The sequence below is a fragment of the Pungitius pungitius genome, chromosome 5, assembly GCF_949316345.1.
Source record: "Pungitius pungitius chromosome 5, fPunPun2.1, whole genome shotgun sequence".
In the NCBI taxonomy this organism is placed as follows: domain Eukaryota; kingdom Metazoa; phylum Chordata; class Actinopteri; order Perciformes; family Gasterosteidae; genus Pungitius; species Pungitius pungitius.
The window spans coordinates 11,219,342-11,230,848 of NC_084904.1; the positions used below are offsets into that span (position 1 = coordinate 11,219,342).

The window sequence follows — 11,507 nt, forward strand, 5'->3', positions numbered from 1 at the left end:
TCACTCTGTCCCCCTCTCTCTCCCTCTGTGTCACTCCGTCCCCCTCTCTCTCCCTCTCTCTCCCTCTGTCTCACTCCGTCCCCCTCTCTCTCCCTCTGTCTCCCTCTGTCTCACTCCGTCCCCCTCTCTCTCCCTCGCATGCGGACTCGCATGCACACACATATATAAACATCCACATGGCCTGAACACTCTTTTCAGGCTCTGCAGCCTCCTGCAGGTCAGCGGGTGCCTGGATTTAACGTGAAACCCACACTGAGTGAGGGGAGGGAACAGGTTAAAGCAGGTTAAATCGTGATAGGGACTGCAGCAGTTTCTCATTCAAGACGACCTTAAATCCCCAATTTGTCTGAACAAACAGTTTTGACCAAAGGCAAAGTTTCAAACAGAGACAGGAGGAAAAAATTAAATTTCATCTAATCATGACTGTACACTGTGGGATAATCCCTTCAGAAGTAAACCATTAGCTTTTTTCTTTTTTGCTCGTTGATCTTCTTGAAATATTACAAATTCAAAAGGAAGACTCACTATTGCTGCCTCTCGGTTTTGAGCCTTACAAACAGAGCCTCCACCTCGCCAGGCCCGGCTCCGGCCACGAGACAAAGCTCAAGGAGAGCTGCTGTGTGGGGAAGCAAAGTCTCAAATGACAAAGAATTACTGTGCTATGCTAGTACTATTGGTTTCCACTGCGTTCCCACCTACTTCTTTCTTTTCATTTACACATTTGGCACAATCTGACCAGGAAGTGTTTGGATGGCTATGAGTGAAATTTGAGGGTCTTTTACAGTGCAAGAGACTAATAAACCTCATTATGAAAAATCAGCTCAGTAAAGCAGGAGGCCACAGGGTATTTTTCCAGCCATTTAGATAAAAAGTCATTTTATTCTCCACTGCAGCGTGAGAGGGGTGGAGAGTGCTCTCTGGGTCACATGATGGCGCAGCGATTCCTCTGTAGTGCCCCCTGCAGACGGATGGAGGTGTGGTTCTGGCGCATTCCCCGAGCCACGGCGATGCCCAGCAGCTCTTTGAAGAGTAGGACTACGTGCCAGTTAAACTTGGCGGAGCACTCCACATAACCACACTTCCAGGTCTTCTTCACCAGGACTGACACTGCCCTGCGAGGCATGAATCGCTGTCGCTGTAGATCTCTCTTGTTGCCCACCACCAGGATTGGCACCTCACTGTTGCTGCTTTCCCTGCAGGAACAAAAAAATGGAAAGGAAGGTTGGTTTAGAAAAAGCATTGTTATCATTTTGGTATTCGTCACAGCCCTTGGCTGGGCATGTCTGCGTTTTTTTCTCCTCCTTCTGAGGTGTGCGGGGGTGGACTGGAGGATTAGAGCACACATGCTCAAAGGGCCTCCCACCACACGCTGCAGCAACTGCTTTACAGCTTTATGCATCGGGAAAATACACGGCAAGCCAGATGTAGAAATACATTAGTGATATGAAACCTGTATGTGTTATTCTACAGAATTAATTAAAAACATTAACATCTGGGTGGACATCATCAGTCCCGAACGTTTTCAGTAGCCTGATTGGAGGTTGTTTGGAAATGCAAGCTGAGAAGGGTGGGAGCATTTGCTACAGCAGTGTTGAGAAAATTAAGCGCCCAGATTAAATCCTGGATTAGATTGTAAAGAAAATACAATGAGGGAAAAAGGCTCATTAATCAGATTCTTTACAATGACATTGATTTTTACTCCGGCTTCCCATTTGGTTGAGTGCCAAAGTCAGCAAAGCTGAGACCTTTAATGATGGTTTTTGTCCGTCCTTCTCTACCTCACCGGATGCACATAAAGCTCGACGCAGGGGAAAGACAGAGAAAAATGTACGATACCATTTTCAAGCCACTGAGCTGAAGTTTCTGTAAGATGTAGGATGGGAAAACACATTGCAGTAATCATCTCACTTTATTCCTTTTCACAGGATGTAACAGATTTAAAATATCTCCTTGCATGGCTATCAAGTCTTTTAGCAGAACGAGATGTACTGTATCTGTGTGAATCAGTGCTTTCGGCTGTGTGGAAAATTTTGGGGAAATTATGCAGAAGTGACAGACCCAACAGTGCCATATTCTGCGCGGAAGGAAGGCTTCTCCTTTTGAACAGATTTGGCCAGTACAGAGATATTAATAGCAGATAGAATAGCAAAATAAAAATAAATGATCTTTTTCGTTGACATCTACAGTACAGCCACCTCCTACTGTATTATGAATCCATTCTTCATTATTTCAGTTTAAATTGTATATTCTACTTCTCTGCACTTGCCTTTCCTTCAATGATTACTTTTGATTGACCTTTCCTTCGCCAGCCGCTGATAATGGTGACCTGCCATAGTCCATACATCTACACACCACTGCAACACATTTGCAGAAACAGGAAGGTGTTTGGGGACAGTCGCAGTTTGGTTATTTACAGCATTGCAGCAAATCTTTCAATATGTTAATTATACATTCGGGGAAACCAACAGCGGGGACGATGACGCCTTTTCTTTTTTCAAATAATGTTGGGTCCATTTTTTCTATTGTAATGGTCTAAAGCCAGCCAGGAGACCTTTCCCTCTGGTTCTGATGCTTGCTGTTGTCCAACAAAAAACAGAACTATCTCTAAAAAGAATATGAGTAATCGTTAATGACATCTCAGGCATCTTGCATGCAGTAATGCCAGAATTAAATGTCATGACTTACTTACAGGATGCTGAGATGAGTGTGCTGAATTAAAATGTATCACCACAAGCAGACTGTCACATTGTCAAAAGCGATGGCAATGAGATGACATGGCGTCTCCAGACGGATGACATAGGGAGATCGTTAGACATCACTGTGGAGGGTTAAATCTCTGTAGGTCATTGCGTCATGCATCCAGCTGGCTCACGGTAAGCGGTTGACCATACCTGTGCTCCACTATCTGCTGTCTGATCATCTTGACGTATTCAAAGCTCTCCACGCAGCAGATGTCATACACCAGGATGTAGGCGTTGGCATTGCGAACACCTCTGCAACGCAAATCCAGCCACTCCTGCCAGACAGACACAGAGACAAACGGGAATGAATGAACTCGCATGCGGGTAAGACCTGGAGATTGTTGTTGTTCAGGTTTAGGTAGGTTCAGCACTGTGGAGCAGATTGAAATATGTGGTCAATAACTACTGGATAGTGATAATTGCTCTGATAATCTATGATTCCCTGACTTTTCCTCCAGCGCCACCATTAATGAGCATTTGTGGTTTTGTGTAAAATGTCTTATCAAAGATTAGACAGATTTCCATCATATTTGGTTCACACTTTTTGTCCGCGTCAGGACGAATGCTAATCCTCTGACTTTTAATTAACTGTCACCATCGGGGGCAAAATCTATTTTGTCAAAAACTTTGGCTTTTGACCCAAATACCTAAGCTGAACTATTTTATTTTAGTGCTAATCAGTAAATGTTAGCTTAGCAAGCTAAACTGAGATGATGCACATTGTAAATGTTGCATGTTAAACATCACATTTAGTACAGTTTAAATGACGCAATGAGAGAGTCATTGAACGTGTTCAAATGCCGTTGTCACCACTCAGCTGAAAGAAACTGCTGCGCTTCACAACGACCTCTCAGATCTACCAGCGCATAATGCACAGACTTATTCAATACAACAACAGTAGAGACCAGCTAGCAGAACAGTACGGGGCAAGTGTTTCTGTAATTATCATAAGCAAGGTCGCCTGCCTCCGCCCCCCCCCCTGTCAAATAGAGCGGAGAGTCAATGATGTCGTGGAACTGGCATCAGTCCCACATCCTAGAATCAAGTCATAAAACATGGTGTCTTAACTGCACATGCTCAAGGACATGACTTTACAGCTCATAGAATGAGCTAACACAGAGCATTTTCCTGCAGAAGAGGACAAATTCATTCACCCTGTTTAACTGTTTAATTGATGCAGTGGGCTCCAAACGATGATTCATGGCGATGAGTTTCAACCTGTGGTTAAAGCACATGGCATGAGGGGGTATATTTGCACCTCACTCACACAGTGACCCATTCTTCTACTCACGCTGTGTCTCTCTAAAACTCTCACCAACACACCACCAGCCCTCCTGCCTCCGTCAGTAGGCAATGAGTTTAGAAGCGTTTGATCGGGTAGAAGAGGGGGAGGGAAATGAAAGAACTTTGTGGGGCAGGAAGAAGGGTTCTGCCGAGGGAATGCGAAAACAAACGCAGCCCTGTGAGAAATGACAAAAGATGAATAAAGGACCCTCTGCGACTGTTCTATTCCGTTTAATTAAATATATGCAGGCATATAACAGTGGATACAGGGAGAATGGTTCCAGCCCAGCACCACTGCCGCTACTAATCCCCACTCTTGACTGCAGCAAATACCCCCATTAGGTGAAAAACTCGACCCATCACAAAGACAATTACGGCCTGAAGGAGCTTGCTCACAGCTCAAGGTTTTTTTAGTATCAAATGGAATATGTTTGAGCATTAGGGCTTGGAGGATTATACATCAACTGCTCTCTATTACATGGAGAAATGTGTGGTCAATGACACCATTGACTCATCCATCCATTGTTTCCCAAATCAAAGGTCCTGGATTATAAATGAGTCCGTAAAACCCTTCTTCAGGTTGGGAGTCACAGCCCTGGGCTGCTGGAGACAACCGGAAAAGAAGCATCAATGATGCTAAAGTGAGAGGGGGATTGGGGACTATTCCAATGATATGATCCAGGGCTGGTGTGGCAGTGCGTTCAGCACCATCTAAGATTTTCAACGGTTCACCTCAACCTCATACTGAACAGGCCTGGTCCTACCAGTTCCATCAAAACCATCATCATTATTTCTCTGATGACATACCTAATGTAGAAGAAGAAGAAGTGATTTTACAGAAATAAAGTCCAGAGTGGAATTATAATCTCATCCTGAACACCTCAAAAACCAAAGAGCCCCAACCCACCTCACTATTAGCACTATACTAACACTGACTAAAGGCACTACCTTCAGACTTTTGTATGAATACAATGAACAAATGTTTACACTCAAGCATTTATGCCCGTATTTATTCATCACTGGGTAGTGCAACTCATTAAATATGGAATATCCAGCAGTGCGATTCCTCACTATCTAATACTGTTTTAGTAGGTCACAGTAAATACATATTTTCTGTTTATAATATATATATTTTTTGTCTTCTATTTTCACTACTGTTTGATATGCGTGAATGCACCTGCACACAGTTTGATAGCTTAGCATAAAGATTGGAAGGAAAAGAGCTATTCTGGGATCAGGAAGCTCTTATCTCTGACAAATTGCCAAGCAACCAGCGGCAACTCCACGAATGCACTCATCTGCTCCTCGTCAACAAAACACATATGTTTATGCCCCAAAATGTTAATGTTAAGTACTAGAATTACCAGCATTTATCAGTTCTATCGTAGTTTGTTTCTCCTCATAAGCTGTATTGGTGTCTAATTGTTGAGTACAATATCATTAAAAATATATGTGAAAATATTTCCCCTCAAACATAAAACTAATCCCACAAACGACCACTGATAAAACAGCAGGATGTTCAAAGCTATCGTGCCTCATGCTTTGTGTTTTCTAACTGGTGCACCTGATCAGTGCATTGATGTTTCATGTGGTGTTCACTGCCACAAATAGTGCAAACTGAAATAATAATGCAAGAAATACAATTACATGAATCGCTGGCTTTTTTAAAATGAACTTACTGTACAAGCTATCGATACAAACAAGATTAAATGATCATTTACGAGGGGAGAGGTGAGGGAGAAGGCAATGATCAGCATAACTTCTAATGGAGAAAATGCTGACACATTGTTGTCAGGAATAATTTAGATGAGCGTTTGTGTCTGGATGAGTGTGAGGAAGAAACAGCCTCTCAGAAGAGAGACATAATGAGGCTGATCAGAGTGGAGGCAAACATGTAGCTTCATGAAGAGAGTAAGGGTAACTGTGTAGTGAAAACTAGTATAAATGTAAATATGTTCTCTGTACCTCAACAAGATTACTGCTTTTCTGAAACTGGGATAGGGTGTCGCAGTCTTTATCTGTAATATCTTCTTTTTATTTTAGAGTATCCCATACTATTTAAAGTCATATTGAGCACCTTAAAAAATATTCACCTATTTTTGCCAAAGAAACCCTTTCCTGTTGTAATAGTCATTTCATCTCCACTCTGATAATTGAGTCAATTGATGTGGTGAGATGACCGCAATGAGTTCAGTTGCAGCAACACATCACTGCAATGCTAAAAATAGCAGCATGTGTTCTCATCTGAAAATGTCTTTGTCATCCAAGTCCTGTTTTAAATTTGGCTAAAAATAGAAACATCACGTATCTGCATCTAAACAATATAGGCAAAATAAAGAAATAAAAAGGTGAGAGGTGAAGCATTGCTTCAGCACATCTGATAAACTGTCATGTAAAATGCATGTGTGGGCTTGTTTATTTGTGTGCGCTTGCAGGAGTGTGCTTGTAGAAGCGTGAATGTGAAGTGCGCCGCCACACTTTCTGGACCCTCCAGTCGGTCTTCTTAACGCAGTGCACAAAGAGAGCAGCTCGTTCTTTGCTCCTCAAGAGCCAAACACAACATGTTTCCCTGACAACCACAAGCCACTGTTTTTAACGGGCTACGGCTAAGCTGTCGTGTCTCTTGATATTTGGGGAGGCAGCTTCAGGATAATGAGCATGTTGTCGTGGATCAATACCAAAGCAGGAGGGAGGAGGGAGGCCTCGTGACCTGTTGGGGGGATGGCTGCTGAGCAGTCACACGCAGGTCCACGCAGACATGCATTTAAAAGTCATTACATTCCCCAGCGATGAAACTCCCATTACTCAGCGGTGACCCATGCCAGGCCATTAAAGTAGGTGGGTTTTCTTGCTCTTTTGATTAATCCATCTTATTGAAGATGATGTGGAGAAAAGGACTTTTGATGGGTTCTTGTGTAACGTTAGGCTCCTTTAGGAATATCTTCTTGGAACAATAATCATTTTGGTTTATGAAGGGAACAAAGCAAACAATATAAGATATATTATTATATCTTATAATAAGTATAAGTATAATATATTACTTAGCAGGGATTAGAGGGGCTCCTACTGGACCCCTCATGGGACTGAAAGTGTCTTTCCGTTTCCATTTGTTACACTATAGTGACCATCCCCTGCTGGTAATCTATAACACTGCAACGAGGCAACTATGTATTTTAAAATCTTAAATGATTTCAGGATGCTTTCATATAACAAGATGCCCATCATCACTGATCTTTGTTTAGAATAATTTAAATGTCTCTATTCTAAGAACAGATAATTACTAAATTTACTACAGTAAAATGTCTACTTTGTATTAGTGTATTGTATAACTTCAGCATTTGAAACCCAATTTCTTCCTTCTTTTTATACCCTCAAAGGTTCACGATGCACACTCCCACTTCTGCCAGAGACAAAAATACAAGTGTGATATAATAAGCAGTAATAAGTCCACCCTGTTGTCACAGTGAGCATCGGCAGAGATAACTGAGACCGTTTCCAGAAAGAGCAGAATAACAAAAACAAATTATTACACCACAATCTAGCCTTGCGGTTAAAGAAAATAAATCTTGCCTGTCTCAACACTGGAAAGTGCAAAAATGTCTGTCTGCAATCTAGTTAGAACAAGGTCACGAGCGCCGTGCCAGAACGTCACTGTTCTTCTCTTAAACATAATCTGAACCGATGGGAAATTGCCACGCAACATAAGCATGAAGGCGTACTGACTCACTCCCTTCTGCAGCTTCTTCCTTCTGCTTATAAAAACTCACTTTGAGAAGCATTACTTTAACAGTGTCCATTAAACTCTGTGAAACCTTTCTAATTGACTGCAGCAAATTCCTACTACCCCCTCACTTGGTCTTTTATTCCCCGCAGTATTCATGCGGGGAACTTTGCTTTTCTTTTATCTGCTCTGTACTGCAAGTAAATTTCAATCAGCCCTCTTTGTGCCGTCCACTTCTCCTGACCCAGGTTGCATTTCACTGCTCACGGGGTGAGTACACAGCGAGTCCAAAAAAAGCCGCGTGTCTCATCATTGCTCTCGCTGTTAATAAAGGACGTCACGGGATGAAGCAAAACAGCGGAACATGACAGGAGGAGGGGGCGAGGAAAGAGTACAACAGGCCTGGCAGGGCCGTTCCTCAGCGAATGAGTAACCAGATGTCTGTCTGGTAGAAATGTTGTGGCAGCATTGAGCTAATGGTTTTTTCTGCCTGAACAGTGCGGACCAGGGCCAACAGGCGTGTGCTAGCGGCTCTTGAAATGAGCATGACATGTTCACACAGCATGATTTCGAATGATGAAAGCTGTGTGACTCAAACATCGGGCCTCACACTCCCACATGAACTCATCGGACTCATCTTCTTTCTGCTCAACTGTCCGATGTTCACTGATTAAGCACCATTTAGCAGAGGAAAGAACAAACTCAATCAGAATGTTTTCAAAGAGAATCATTGCTGGCAGGAAACAATGAAGCACAAAGTGGGACCTCCCTAACAAAACATGAAATCAAGCTACATGTCACTTTGCAGAGGCATGACACGAGGATCCTGCTGGGCTCTCACCGTGCCTGTTTTCTACCACACGACTGGGCTTTCCGAGGGTGCAGCAAAAATGAATTTTGAGAGGCTTCTCGTTTAAGAGGCTTTTTTTCATTTCTTTGGGCCTCAGTGGCACCTGCTCTGTCGATAAAAACGGACGGGCTAGACGTGACACAAAAGACGGGAGAGGCAGCAGCAGAGTCGGGGGTGGTGACCTTGGAGAGTTCTATCTAGAGAGCTTCAGGAGCTTTCCTTTCAACAAACAAAGTCAAACAAACTCCTCAAGTGAATAAGAGGCTTGGAGTGGGTGTTGATACCCGAGGACTTAATGTACTTAACAAAGAAAAAGAAAAAAATATCTTAAAGGATAGATCACATTTCTTTCCAAGTGTCTTAAAACAACAACCGCCTGCACAAACAAATGTTGAAAGAGCTTTTGGTGCCTGATAGATTGTGAAGAGATCACAGCAATTTAAATTTAAAAGATGGAGCCAGTATGAGGGTTCAACAGTCGGCCACAACGTTTGGAGGCTGAGTTCCGATGCAGGAACATCTCTGACTTAAAAGACTAAAACTTTAGAAGATACACAATCAGGCAAACTTAAACAATGCTGACGTAGCATATCGTGTTTGGCCATACTTTAAAATACATTAGGGCACAGAATAAGACAGTTTGTCACCAGTGCTTCCATGAAGGCATATGTCTCTACATACCGTTCTCTCTGGATTTCAGCTTTACTGACACCCATCATTTCGATTTACAATGCTTTGGAAGGGATTATTTTCAAGGCCGCGCAGAAAAAACAACGACAGCATGCGTTAATGATTTTTAAGAACTAAACTTCTAGAGAGAAAAGCTTGAGATAATTTCTCAATGTTCCCAATCCTTGACAATGAAGAAGAGTTGAAGTGGCTTAAAACCTTTGGCATTTGCAGCTACAGAACACAAACTTGCAATCAGATGCATGTGACCTGTGGCCATGAACAAAAGGGCAGCCTGTTCGGTTTTTAAAGTGGGAGTGTAACCAGGCTGCTGTTATGACGCCTGCAGCACAGTCCTGCTGTTGTTTGCTGTGTGTATTAGAAAGATTCAACCCAACAGCGTCATACTGTCCTCAACTCATCTGAATATATCTGCCACTGATAAGTATGGAGACAATAAACAACATTCAATCTGACACTCTTCCCTCGTATGGCGGACTGAGAGAGAGTTAGTTTACAATGGTAAAGTGAAGCTCTCTAGGCTTTAAATCAGTCGAGTCTCCATAGCAACTAGTAGACTGGGGACTTTAGAGGGATAAATAAAATCGGTGTTTCTGCCTTTGAGTATCAGCTGTGAACAGATGGGAAATTAAGAAGATATGTAAAAACTCAGGCAATCTGAGGAGTGATCACCAAAGCCTTTTTGAATCCTTCCCAAATAAAGTTCAATCCAAGTACCTGACTGGAGCTGGACGGAAAGGAGGAGATTGGCGGGACGTCCAAAATCTTCAGCTCATACATGTTCCCGTTCAGGATCACGGAGGGTCTGTATACGTATCGGGTCCTGGTGGGCGTGTACACCTCCGAGAAATCGTTATAGATGAACTGGCGGGTTATAGAAGTTTTCCCCACTCCGGGAGCACCGATGACTGCGATACTCAGCGTCTCCACCATTCCTGGAGCACGAGTTCAGCACCATGGACAGCGACGACAAACCGACGACAGATGTGATCGTCCGGAAACACAGCTGGCTGCCGCTGTTGTGATGCTGTCGCTCTGATGGAATTCAACCCCCGGTGAAGCCCCCCTCCTCCCCCTGTCTTTAACCTGCAGCCTCGAACGCGCCCTTAAATGGGCTCAACTGCGCGCGATGAGAAGAATCCGGGCCGAATAGAATCATGCACACGTCGCGCAGAGCGATAGAAACTTTGTTTCCGGGCTGAAGGAGACAAGAAAGAAGCCATGCAGCGCGAGGGTTTTTCAAAGATAAAGCGCAACCGTGTTCATTCGGATGGAGGGATTTTCGCGGCGTCGGCAATCCAACGTAGAGAGAAAAAACTCTTGGTTTTCGGGGGACATCCCCGGGCGACCTCTGCCCCAGTGAGGATGCGTAAAAGTCCGTCCTTGTTGTCCCGGCGTGGACATAATCTCATCCAGACTAGACTCTGACCTTGCCCAAACGCACAGGAGCCCTCTGTGTCTTCATCGATGCTCTCCCCTGCACCTCTGCACAGCCCCCCGCCTGGCGAATACGCTCTCCACGTGCTCTGAAATTGCACACAACCCCATAATGTTCCTCTCAGTCGAAGACAGAAAGATGGATTCACGGCTGTGTGGTTCACAGGCGAAGAGGCAATCCGCGCAGCCCGCAGACGAGCGTTTTCTGTCAAGGCATCTGGAGCCTATTAACGAGCCCTGTGTGTGCGCGCGCGCGTGTGTGTGTCTGTGTGCGTGTCGTTGGAGAGACATGAACTGGTGAAAGACTGCTCTCTCTCTATATATCCCCCTGCCCCTCTCAGCCAATAGGAGGATGTCGTGCGCGAGGCGTGTGACAGCTTCGAGCTCCCATACGCTGCAAATAAACGGCACGGGAACAGCACCTCCAGTGTGCATCATCTCGATGTGAGGGTCACGGAGGAGTGGCGCAAGGCTGCACATCACATCCCCGACTGACTGAAGTCAGAGGAAGAGGGTCCTCGGGCAGGGCAGGGGCGATGGGTCCATCGGTCACTGCTGGATGACAAATCCAGTCCGAGACAAGTGCGAGGAAGGATTTAAGAGGAGTTTCTAGCCGGGGACGAGCTTGAAACCTGCCGGGGCAGCTTTAGTCGGTTCCATGTGGCGCTGGTTTATAGAGGGTCGCTTATAAAGGCGTTCATCCAACCAGACAAAGTGTGTCTCCAAAGCCCACAGATGTGGCAAGAAACACATTGGAACTTGAAATGTATTTGCATTTTGTACC

At 44.2% G+C, this 11,507-nt stretch overlaps 1 protein-coding gene across 1 annotated transcript; it reads right to left on the minus strand.

The window, feature by feature from the left end:
- Nucleotides 1-581: 581 nt before the first annotated feature.
- On the minus strand, nucleotides 582-11,503 carry rasl10a (RAS-like, family 10, member A). The gene is made up of 3 exons (XM_037481293.2): nucleotides 10,004-11,503; nucleotides 2,892-3,016; nucleotides 582-1,193 (listed from the first exon to the last, which is right to left on the minus strand). The coding sequence occupies exons 1-3, from the start codon at nucleotides 10,217-10,219 to the stop codon at nucleotides 923-925; spliced, it is 612 nt and encodes a 203-aa protein (XP_037337190.1). The 5' UTR covers nucleotides 10,220-11,503; the 3' UTR covers nucleotides 582-922.
- Nucleotides 11,504-11,507: the final 4 nt, after the last annotated feature.

Coding starts and splice junctions, on each gene's coding strand:
- rasl10a (XM_037481293.2), bottom strand. CDS start 10,219: ATGGTGGAGACGCTGAGTATCGCAGTCATCGGTGCTCCCGGAGTGGGG. Junction 3,017..10,003: donor TTCCGTCCAGCTCCAGTCAG/GTACTTGGATTG, acceptor TCTGTCTGGCAG/GAGTGGCTGGATTTGCGTTG. Junction 1,194..2,891: donor CAGCAGATAGTGGAGCACAG/GTATGGTCAACC, acceptor TTGTTCCTGCAG/GGAAAGCAGCAACAGTGAGG.